This window comes from Eptatretus burgeri, chromosome 15 (assembly GCF_056783735.1).
Source record: "Eptatretus burgeri isolate ZD-2024b chromosome 15, Ebu_testis_v1, whole genome shotgun sequence".
Taxonomy (NCBI): Eukaryota; Metazoa; Chordata; class Myxini; order Myxiniformes; family Myxinidae; genus Eptatretus; species Eptatretus burgeri.
This window is the reverse complement of record NC_140975.1, coordinates 52,509,316-52,522,157: the sequence shown is the minus strand read 5'-3', so window position 1 is coordinate 52,522,157 and position 12,842 is coordinate 52,509,316. Positions and strand designations below refer to the sequence as shown.

Below are 12,842 nucleotides of genomic sequence, written 5' to 3'. Positions count from 1 at the left end.
TGGGGTAAAGTAGGGATTGTTGAAAGGAGCAGCGGTGGGGAGGGGGGGTGAAACGGACCAATGGGGTGAAGGGGAAAGACCCCTGTGTACGTCGAGGATGCGTTCCGAAAAAGTGTGACAAAATCAAAGCAGTTTTTCTTTTCGAATTGATGGAATAAGAGGGGGGTGCATTCCTAATGTTCCCCCCAGGCCAACCCCACAAGAATGTTGGAATAATTGTGTCCGTTAAGAAGAAGTTGGCTGACAAAGGTGGTTGATGATGGTGGCTGACGATGGTGGTGTTTGCTGACTTCCAAGCAGATGAAAGATGTCCTCAGGCAAATGATTGGGTGGGTGGAGCAGAATGTTCTGAAGTACAACGTGTTTTCTTCTGATTCAATCCGTTAGCAAAGCGAGGATAAAATACCTAGTTTAATATATATGGCCTGGTGTGTTGGCGCAGTGGTTGGGGCAGCGGCTTGGGATCCAAAAGGTCCTGAGTTCAAGCCCCGTTGGGCCACTGAATTAATACACCAGGGGGTTGACTCAGCCTGTCATGCTTCCGAGGTCAGCGAAATGAGTACCAGTGTACTGGGCCGGTGTATACCCCGGTTAAAATAGGTGTACCATATCCCTGTGTCGTAAGAGGCGACCAGGGCTGTCAGGAAGGGCATCCGGCGTAAAACATATGCCAAATCACTATGCGGATCATACGGATGATCCGCTGTGGCGACCCCTAACGGGAGCAGCTGAAAGAAGAAGAAGATATATATATATATATATATATATATATATATATATATATATATATGTATGTATGTATGTATGTATATATGTATATATGTATATATGTATATATGTATATATGTATATATATATATATATATATATGTATATGTATATATATATATATATATATATATATATATATATATATATATATATGTGCAGTGGGGAGAACAAGTATTTGATACACTCCCGATTTTGCAGGTTTTCCCACTTACAAAGCACGTAGAGGTCTGTATTTTTTATCATCGGTACACTTCAACTGTGAAAGACGGAATCTAAAACAAAAATCCTGAAAATCACATTGTATGATTTTAAAATAATTAATTTGCATTTTATTGCATGAAATAAGTATTTGATACATCAGAAAAACAGAACAGAAACTTTGGTATAGAAATCTTTGTTTGCAATTACAGAGATCAGATGTTTCTTATAGTTCTTAACCAGGTTTGCACAGACTGCAGCATTGATTTTGGCCCACTCCTCCATACAGATCTTCTCCAGATCCTTCAGGTTTCAGGGCTGTCGCTGGGCAACACAGACTTTCAGCTCCCTTCAAAGATTTTCTATTGGGTTCAGGTCTGGAGACTGGCTAGGCCACTCCAGGACCTTGAGATGCTTCTTACGGAGCCACTCCTTAGTTGCCCTGGCTGTGTGTTTCGGGTCGTTGTCATGCTGGAAGACCCAGACACACCCCATCTTCAATGCTCTTGTTGAGCGAAGGAGGTTGTTTGCCAAGATCTCGCGATACATGGCCCCATCCATCCTCCCCTCAATACAGTGAAGTCGTCCTGTCCCCTTTGCAGAAAAGCATCCCCAAAGAATGATGTTTCCACCTCCATGCTTCACGGTTGGGATGGTGTTCTTGGGGTTGTACTCATCCTTCTTCTTCTTCCTCCAAACACGGCGAGTGGAGTTTAAACCAAAAAGCTCTATTTTGGTCTCATCAGACTACAGGACCTTCTCCCATTCCTCCTCTGGATCATCCAGATGGTCATTGGCAAACTTCAGACGGGCCTGGACATGCGCTGGCTTGAGCAGAGGGACCTTGCGTGCACTGCAGGATTTTAATCCATGACGGCGTAGTGTGTTACTTATGGTTTTCTTTGATACTGTGGTCCCAGCTCTCCTCAGGTCATTGACCAGGACCTGCCATATAGTTCTGGGCTGATCCCTCACCTTTCTCATGATAATTGAGGCTCCACGAGGTGAGATCTTGCATGGAGCCCCAGACCAAGGGAGATTGACTGTTATCTTGAACTTCTTCCATTTTCTAATAATTGCACCAACAGTTGTTGCCTTCTCACCAAGCTGCTTGCCTATTGTCCTGTAGCCCATCCCAGCCTTGTGCAAGTCTCCAATTTTGTCCCTGATGTTCTTAGACAGCTCTCTGGTCTTGCCCATTGTGGAGAGGTTGGAGTCTGATTGAGTGTTGACAGTTGTCTTTTATACAAATAACGAGTTCAAATTGGTGCAGTTAATACAGGTAATGAGTGGAGAATGGGAGGGCTTCTTAAAGACAAAACTAACAGGTCTGTGAGAGCCAGAATTCTTACTGGTTGGTAGATGATCAAATACTTATTTCATGCAATAAAATGCAAATTAATTGTTTAAAAATCATACGATGTGATTTTCAGAATTTTTGTTTTAGATTCTGTCTTTTACAGTTGAATGTACCTATGATAAAAATTACAGACCTCTACGTGCTTTGTAAGTGGGAAAACCTGCAAAATCGGCAGTGTATCAAATACTTGTTCTCCCCACTGTATATATGTATATGTATATCCCGTTGGGCCACTGAATTAATACACCAGGGGGTTGACTCAGCCTGTCATCCTTCCAAGGTCGGCGTAATGAGTACCAGTGTACTGGGCCGGTGTATACCCCGGTTAAAATAGGTGTACCATATCCCTGTGTCGTAAGAGGCGACCAGGGTTGCGTCAGGAAGGGCATCCGGTGTAAAACATGTGCCAAATCACTATGCGGATCATATGGATGATCTGCTGTGGCGACCCCTCACGGGAGCAGACGAAAGAAGAAGGTATGTATATGTATATATGTATATATATATGTATATATTTATATATATATATATATATATATATATATATATATATATATATATATATATATATATATTGTTGCGGGGCCGGGTATCGGCTGCGAGCACGACCGCAAGATGGAGCTGCAGGGTTGACTCCACCGATCACCTGGAATGTATAGGTCGTCACCCCGGATAACTCCAGAGCCGATGGGTCCCTTATCGGACCGAAGTTCGCCAATAGATCGACCATGTGGGGTAAGGTCGATTGCCAATTTCAATTTATCTAAATACCCACGTCGTCCAAACTACCGGGGAAATTCACCCTCGATGGCGCCCGTACGGAATTAGCCGCTAGGATGCTCGAACCGCGTGCGACCCGAACGAACGGTCACCGAGCTTCCGTCGGTCCCAAATGTCCCTTTACAGCGGCAACAGCCTGGCTAATTCTCCAACACGCACAGTGTTGACCAATAAAAGAAAGACAAAAACGAACCGATACATTTAACACATGGGTTTATTTATAATCGAGCAGGGGGGCACGTAAGAAGCAGAGTTATCCTAATATAAGAGGCATGTATGTACAGCAAGGCACTTGTACAATTTCTACTTACAATACTGGTGACACACACACACACACACACACACACACACACACACACACACACACACACACACACACACACACACACACACACACACACACACACACACACACACACGAAACGGTGTCCACAGCCTTTTATTGAGGCCTCCAGCTCAGATGGAAAGGTGAGCTGAAGACCAGAGCCTGCCTCGGACCTGAACACCTCGTATGGTCTTTGAGCTGATTCGAACCGGGCACCAGCGAGAGGCGAGCCAAATCCGGACACCAGTGAGCCACGAGCGACCTCCTGAACTCCCCTCAGCGCTCGTGCCGGCTACCAAAACCTCTCCTCGTGATCTTTTGGGGCAACGGCGCGCAACCCCTGCGGCTCTCGTGGGTGATGGTGTCTCTCAAGCTCTCTATCATGAGGAGGAGGACTATGAAGAGAGGATCCTGGTCCAAACACGCCACACCCTTCACCCCGTCTCCGGGGGGGGAGGGCCTCCACCCCTCCCGCTCTCCCTTACCGGACGGTTTTGGCACGCAGAACTGCTTGTCGCCCTGTCATTGGCTAAAACGAGTGGCAAGTCCATTGATTGACCCAGGGGCGTGGTGACGTCACGCGGACCCCCGTCCTCCCACTGCGGGAAGCGATTGGCCGAGCGGCGGCCACCCCACCCGCAGCACGCTGACTGGTCGAGGGCCGCCACGAGCTCCTCCCTGAACTCCGCCCACCAAACAGGCAGATGAATATGATTCTGCATGACCTCCGCCCACCAAACACCCAGAGGAACTGTATTCTGTGTGGGCTCCGCCCATGTACGTGCTGACACGCACGTAGGTGATGGCGTCAGCCAGAGTGAGGTGAAGGTGATGCTGGCGTTGTCGTAGTTGTGAGGGGTGTATAGAATGAAAGAAAACCCTGACTATCAATACAAAGTAACTCACAGCACATTTACATTTATTCACCCATGAGCCAGGGGAAAGGGAGCTATCTATCCACATATACTTATCGAAATAACTGAGCTATAGGACCTGAATGTTGTGTGCTCATGGCTTCCAGATTTGCAACAATATATATATATATATATATATATATATATATATATATATATATATATATATATATATATATATATATACATATATACATATATACATATATACATATATACATATATACATATATACATATATACATATATACATATATACATATATACATATATACATATATACATATATACATACATACTGTTGCGGGCCGGGGGTTGGGTGTGAAGACCACGAGGTGGGGGAAGTCGATTCCCACCAGACTCCCCGGAATTGTAGGCCTTCACACACGGATAATTCTGTGACGTGGCGGGTCGCTTAACCGACCGTGGACGCCAATAACTCAACTGCGTGAGTGGCCTGACCTAGGGTCCTCCCATCTATGGGTTAATCAGGGTACCTAATTAATCACGTGATTTAATTACCGGGGAACCACGCCCTCGGTACGCCTTGTCCGAACCGGATCACCCTACCAGATCGGATCACTTTTCCTAATCGGATGCAGCCGAGCGATACTGCCAAGAACGTACTGGCTAAAAGGAACAGATCATTTGGAATAAAGTCCCGGCTTGAGTAAGATTCGGACCATGCTGGACCAATGGGAGAAAAGACAAAGACGAGCAAGGAACATTCCTAATAATGATAATTTATTTACAATGGGCGAGGAAAAATATGTGGCACAGTAAAGATTTATTGGGGTATGTAACGCAGGGATAGAGGAGAGAGGTGTGGTGCGACAATAATACAAGCAACTTAGGAAAGCAGACGGAGCAGACTTGACGCAAAATTAATGACAATGATCTTCTACAGACTTAGTTAGCAGACAGGTGCCAGCACACTCAGACACACGCAGAAAAAGAAACCCCGATGAGAAGGGACTTTTGCAACCAGGGAGGGAGGGGAGTTGAGGTTATGCTCTCGGTACCTGGGCGCCCGATGGCACAACGTGCCACCAATACGTTTCGGGGGGGGGGGGTGCTCAGTGGTGCGGTACCAGATAGTAGTTGCGTAGTCTCCGGCCCCAGCCACACGTGTTGAGACTGTGTTCTGAAGGAGGAGCTTGAGTGGAGATTGGCAGTCCAGAGTGCGAGGGTGGAGTAGTGGGCGGGACCAGGTAGGTGGGCGGGGTCGACGAGGCGAGGCGTGACGTGGGCGGAGACTAGAAGACGGAGACGAGAACAGGAACACACGGCGTGAAAATACACACACGAGATGGAGGAACTTCTCCGTCTTTTATAGGGCCCGAAGTTCAGGGCGGAGGGGGCCATGCCGAATTCAACGTCATCGGGCGCTTCTATTGGCCCTGACCCCTCACGTGGCCCACCAGCTTGGGCCGGAAACCGCCTCACTTCGTTTCCGGCAAGGCCACCCCAGACAGTGAACACACCTCGCTCCGACCCCATGACATGACACGAATCGCCCACACCAAAATAGGCACGCGAATCACAAGTAAATCTTCATCGGGTCTGGACCCCTTGTCTTCGGGTGAACCGACCATGGACCCGCGGTCTTCTGGAGAACCTCCCGGACCGACTACGTATCCTCTATCGGAGCCACTCATGCATCCCAGGGTGTTTGCTCTGAGATCTCGGGTCATCGTGGACCGCATGTCGTGTCAAGTGAAGGACGGTACGCTGTGGTAAACGAGACGAGGGGCAAGCAGGGCAGAGGGTACTGTGGATCGTCGTGCTACACATTGTGTTAGACGAGACGAGGGGCAAGCACGTGTTTCGTGCAGTGTGGGCGTCGTGCTGTGAAAAAACACCATTCTTGCAGCCTCTCAAGAAGTAATTGTTCGCATGCCTTTCCAATGCAATCGGCAATTCTCCCCAGCTTATTGGAAGCTCAAATTGACAGTCCAGCACCTAGCGCACGTCACTCGCCGCACATGCCGGGTTTCGGGCTCGCCCGGGAACGAGACTCCGAATACAGCGGATCCTTCGAAAGCGTACGTGAGTCGCCGCACATGTTGGGTTTCGGACTTGCCCGGGAACAAGACTCCGGATACAGCGGATCCTTCACAGTGGCGCAGCGGTTTGCCCACCTTACTGCGAAAGCACATGTGACTGATTTATCCCAGGAAAGAAAAGAAGAGGAGTGGGAATGAAAAAATTATTTTGCAACCCATAACTATTAAATCATCGCAACGCACTCCCTGTTGTCCCACAAGACAAAAAGGAGGGACTATCTACACGTATAATAATGGCATAACTGTCTTAGGAGACCCATCTGTTGTTTGCATGCAGTTCCAAAAACCGCAACAATATATATATATATATATATATATATATATATATATATATATATATATATATATATATATATATATATATATATATATATATATATATATATATATATATATACGCACATACATACTCGTATAAAAGCTCGTGAAAAATGACTGGTTGGAATTATTTTATTCAAAATATTCAATGGGACTGGAAGATATGATGATTCATGGCAAAATGCATTATTTTAAAACACCACATGTACAAATGTGACCCTATTTTCTTTATCTTCTGGGACGTTTCATTTTGACGGTACAGCCTCGTGAGCATGCCAAAGTGTGAAGCCTCATCCTAGCGTCAGGTGTGCTTACATCTTTATTTTTTCGAAATCCTACGGTCGTAAATGAACACTCGTTTTACTCTGTGCGTTGCACACCCTGTGCAGCAGATTTCACTTCCCTGCACCTTGTATTTATTGTTATTTTTTTTCAACGTTTCTGGACATCACCTTTGAGGCCCGGTTGCAAGTAACCGTCTACATTTCCAAAAGAAGAACCATAATTACTCCTTTTTTTTTTTTTCTGGGAAATGTTTTTCAATTTATTTATTTTTTTAATCCTGAAAAATAGACCACAGTGAACACAGTCATGGTGAAATATCAGCCTTTAAAACCATACTCAAATCGTCCTTATAATGGGGGACAGACAAATGCACACTGTTTCATATGTATATGAATATCCATGGTGTTCGACACTGTATCTTGCTCAAACCATGCTTACTATATTTTCACTTTTTAATTTATTTTTTTCGTGAGGTGGGTAGGGGGAGGCAAGTGGATCTGACAGTCGTGTATTCACTTTAGAGCTCTTCTGGGTTTTATTTTCATCTTCACTTGGTATTCATAGATAATGTGTCTGCTTGCATTTACTTCTGGAAGTAAAAGAATCCTCCAATACCTTTAGAATGTAATAGGCAATTGGAAGCAGTACACTGGTCAAATTCAAAATTCCTGCCTGATCTACAATGGGTACTATATCAGCAGCATAGTCATGCCTCAAGCAATGATGTAACCAGGAGCCTGAATTTGTCCTGTACTAATGAAAAACACATCCTCACCAACGGGTTAATTCTCGCCAGAATTAAAGGCAGGTTAATTCCCCTAGAACTGGTGTATTTTGGTACGATTTGTAACGCCCCCTCCTACTGGAAGCGACACTCCACCATACATATTTACATACAGAGAATTGGGGTCCTTGGGACAATATTGGGTTGGGTTTTCTTCCCCAATTGGGTAATAGATTTATTGTTTAAAAAAAAAAAATTTAACCACATTGAACCTCCCATGGCACACCAAGTACAACCACCAGGTTTCAACTCATTCCTTCCAGGGGTCCAAGACTGCGTAGAAGTGAAAGAGACACGTACCCACGTCCCAAAAACAGATACTGTGGAATTATAGTATGATGGTTCCTGGTGATATAAGTATACTTTCACCCAAGTCATATTTTTGGATTACTAAATAAAATCTTAACACCAATCGGCCATGTAAAGTGACGGAATCCTGGTACATTGCAGGTGGTGGAGGGCCACGTGGGTGGTGGAAACTTGACACACTTACGCACTCAGCAAAAAGGAAGGTTGTTGCTGCGCCTGGAAACCCTGAGTGGTGATGCAGACTTGTATGTGTCTGACCACACCCTGCAACCTTCCTATGATGATTATGCACTGCAAGCAACAAGCTGTGGCCTCGACTCAATCGTCGTACCCACACATTTTCATCGGCCCCTCGGAATCTCTGTGTATGGGCACCCATCGTTCGATGAGAGCGAGTTTCTCCTCGCAGTTTTCCTTGACCCCATTATTAGTGAAGATCCATTCAGTGATGCCTCTGAGCAAGACAATAATGAGAAAGACGGAAGTAAGCATATGACAGAACATATGGGCTCCGATGACGAGGATTCTGTTCTCTGGACTTTGTTTGTGAGCCTGCTGAAGATTATACTTGAAGTTTTGGCATAAGCAGAGCATGCCGATTGTGCACTGCATTTTTTGGCTGGAAATTGCAGGCCATTAAAACTCAGGAGAAGGTATATTCCCAGAATATATGCAGTAGTTTAGTGCAAAAAGAAAATAAACTTTGGTGGTGGGGTTGTGGGGGGGGGGGGAGGGTGAGTAAATACATATGCTGTAATTTATGAACTAATCCTCAGAATTTTCTGTCACTTTGGCTGAAATAATTTGAAATTTTAGTTTTTGATTCAAAGATTAACTATTCTTTAAATCCAATGGATGCTTAGACCCATCCATGGTTCCAATACATTATAGAACATTGCCCGATTCGAATGGAGAGGAATGTTGTATATATTTGAGTGAAATCACTCAGGCCGAACACAAATGAAAAATAGATTTGTGATTCTTAAAAATATAACGCTTCAAACATTTGCCATTGAATAAGAAAGTGCCTTGATGTTTTTTTTTGTTTGTTTTTTTTTTAAATTGAACGTCATCTTAGAAAAATGACCTCAAATGTATTTAGTTCATCCGTTTGATTCAAAACTTGATGTCTCATAAAGGAAATAAAAGTCGAGTGGAAACACGGTATGACTGACCACAGTATGGAGGGACATTTTTGCCGAATTGTGTGAACATGAACATTCCTATTGCAACTCTTTTTATTTTGTTGGGTTGTCGATCGAGTCGAAAAAAAGATTACAAATTTTTTTTTGATCTACCCTTATTTGTTGGTCGTGGTGTCGGTCTGTCCGTGTCTGTTTGTCGGGTTTTTGACCTCCTTGCAGTTGTTCGATTTTGATGAAATTTGGGTGGTAGAACCAGTTTATGACCTCGTTGTGCCGTGTAGGTACTGGTTGCTAACGCCCCTTTGGTTGCCTAGCAACGGGACTTTGAAATTTTTGAAAATCATAAATTATTTTTTTCAAAAATCGGGTCATGACCAACTGTGGGCGGTATATTCAGCCATTTAATCAAAAATTTCCGCCGGATCCTATGAAAACTGTCGGAGAAGATAGACTTTGAATGAACCCTGGTCGAAAACAATAAAAAAAATGAAGTTTGTTATATCTCAGAGACTGAGTCAGATATACATGAAACTGGTATGGTAAGTTCATGGTATGTCCTAGTTATGTGTGAGAAAGAACCGTTGCTATGGACCCCTCCATTGCCTAGCAACGGCCGAAAAACCTCTAAATGTGGGGGTATTTTAACGAAAAAACAATCTGCAGCATTAACCCTTGAAGTTAGAATCATGAATTCTCTAGTGCTTAATCCTCAGGTCATTCCCCATCGAGCGGGCCCATCGCGTCAGGTTCTATTGGGTAGTCGACTACCCATGTCCGCCTACCAGCTTGTCTTTGTACAAGTAAGGCGTTGTTTGGCTGTGAGTTTTGTTGCACGTGTTCCCACCTCATTAATGTCTTTGTCCTGCATGACAACGATAACATTTGTTTTGTGGAAAATGGATGGTGATGCAAGTGCCATCACCATCCATTTCCTTCTTGAACTTTCTTCAGAGCATTTTGGACTATCTGCAGCAGATAAAAGACATATGCCATGTTTCCTCCAAAAGAAAGAATTAACCTCATTGCCTTCAGAAAGTATTCACACCCCTTGACTTCTTCACATTTTGTTATTACCCTCACCGAAGGAGTTGAGGGTATTGTATTTGGGTCTGTTTGTTTGTTTGTTTGTGTTTGTTTGTTTGTCCGCAAGAGAACTTTCGTGTTTTTCTCCGTAACCGCTTGTCAGATTGAGACAAAATTTTCATCATCGATGCAACTACTCATGTAGAATGTTTTAATCATAATTATGATGTCATAGGTCACGTGGTGTGGCAGCCATGTTGGATAAACGGAAAAACTTTGGACCTTTGCATCGCTGAAACCGCACTAAGCAAAAAATTGAAACTTGGCACACGGTAAGTACTCCTCATGGGGAATGAGTGTGATTTTTATGATGTCATAATTGCATATGCAAAACGCTATATCTGATCAGGATGAAAATTTTTTGAGGGTCATCGAGTGATAAAATGGTCCACCAAAACATTTTTTGATGATGTCATTGGTCACATGATTCGGCAGCCATATTGTTTGAAAAAAAAATAAAAAATAAAAACCTTCAAAAATCTTCTCTGAAATGGCTGAACAGATCGAGGCAATTTTACACATTGAAAATGAAACTTCACATACTGAAAATGAGGAACAAAACGTTCACACACATATGATGTCGTAGGTCACATGGTTTGCCAGCCATATTGGATTTACCTTAAAACATATAGAAATCGTCTTCTCCAGGACAGATCGAGGGGAAACTTCACTTAAATGTTCCCCAAGGCATGCGTGTACAAGGTTGTCAAGAAATAATTGGTCACAAAAATATTAAATAATGTTTTCTCTGGAACTGCTTCATCAATCGATGTGAAACGTCACAATTGTAATCTAGTAGTGATGGGGTATACTTGTTTTAAATTTCAACTTGATTGGCCACATGGTCTGGCAGCCAGAATTATTTGATTTTTTTTTTGATCTGGTTTCTTTTTAATTATTTTTTTTTAATATGGCTCACTTGGCTGTTCCTGGATGGGTTTGAGAGTAGAGGAGTAGCAGCTGAAATGCGAATCCTATCCAGGTTCCACCTGATGACTTCATCTTTGCTTTTTGCTTGTTCGGGTTCCTTCTGATTACTCCAATGCAGGATTGTACCTATTTGGTCTTCCACTCGATTTGAATTGAATTAATTTTAATCCCATTCTAAATTCAATTTAATATATATATATATATATATATATATATATATATATATATATATATATTTTTTTTTTTTTTTTAATATGGCTCACTTGGCTGTTCCTGGATGGGTTTGAGGGTAGAGGAGTAGCAGCTGAAATGCGAATCCTATCCAGGTTCCTCCTGATGACTTCATCTTTGCTTTTTGCTTGTTCTGGTTCCTTCTGATGACTCCAATGCAGGACTACTTATTTGGTCTTCCACTCGATTTGAATTGAATTAATTTTAATCCCATTCTAAATTCAATTTAATATGTTTTTTTTTTTTTTAACCTCATGGGTCAGAGTCAGGCGTCGGATAAAAGCGGGACGTCTTGGTACCCAGTCATCACTGCCAGTAGTTATAAAGTGGCGATTATAGTCATGCCTCTTATTAATTACGTAACACACCAGTACACAAACGCCCATAAAATATACCACACAAAACAAGTCCTGGTGAGGGTCTGCTATCTCTGATTGCTCTTTTTCTTCTTTTGTGTGCATCATGAGTTGTTTGTGCCACTATCATAAAATTGTGCTTGCTGACGCGATGGTCCAGAAGTATGTACTCTTGCCTCTAATCTGTCTAGCCTGGGTTCAATCCCAACCCAGGTATAAACTGCCATCCTATTGTTTAATCGGCATGGTGATTCATAAGTGTGCGTGCTGTCCCTTGGATAGACGTTGAATTGGGTGTCCCATCTGCTGGCATTAGTTGGTGGATGTTAAATATCCCATTATGTCCTTTGCAAAAAGTAGGTGAGCTATCGCCAGCATCCTGAACATATTCCAAGTTCCCGTTCAAACCATCAGAGGGCATTGTATCTGTGGCACAGCCCTGCCTTCAGCCAAAGATGCTACCCTGAAACCTCATGATGCAAACGAACGAGCAAAACAGTTTAGAATCCCCTCTTTTTAAGGCCAGGATGTGTTCCTTAAGGAAAGCGAGCATACAAGGAATCTTTCAGCGAGCAGGAGCACGGGGCTGGGGGATCCTTGGGAATGGTCAGGTGGGGTTGTTATTCCCCAAATCCTTCTTACAAATCCCAATCTCATATGCCATGACATCCATTGCAGGATTTGTTAGTATCGCTGTTGTTGTGATCATTCATTTTAGTCTTCTTATAACAAATACTTCTGTTTCGTATGCAGCCTGTGGCTGCTGATTGCATCATTTTCTGGAAGTACAGCTGTGTCGTTGATGCAGTGCCCGTGCAACCAGTCAGCTGGTACTCATTTTGCCAACCTAACAAATATTTATTAGCGAGCAACTTGAGTCTGGTGTTGGCTTAACGGTTAAGGTGGCTGGCTTAAGATCTTAGGGTCTTGAGTTCGATCTCTTGTTGCACTTTTGAAATAACACCAGCTGTGTTGACTTAGCCTCCC

General features: G+C 43.5%; 1 protein-coding gene across 3 annotated transcripts in view; it reads left to right on the top strand.

Moving 5' to 3' along the window:
• The window catches only part of C15H6orf120 (chromosome 15 C6orf120 homolog), a 29,985-nt gene extending 20,708 nt beyond the window's left edge, over nucleotides 1-9,277 (top strand). For all 3 annotated transcript variants that reach the window (XM_085855918.1, XM_085855917.1, XM_085855919.1), the window contains exon 5: nucleotides 8,252-9,277. In XM_085855918.1, the coding sequence (XP_085712044.1) occupies nucleotides 8,252-8,695 (444 nt within the window). In that variant the 3' untranslated portion in view covers nucleotides 8,696-9,277. The remainder of the gene's footprint in view (nucleotides 1-8,251) is intronic.
• Nucleotides 9,278-12,842: the final 3,565 nt, after the last annotated feature.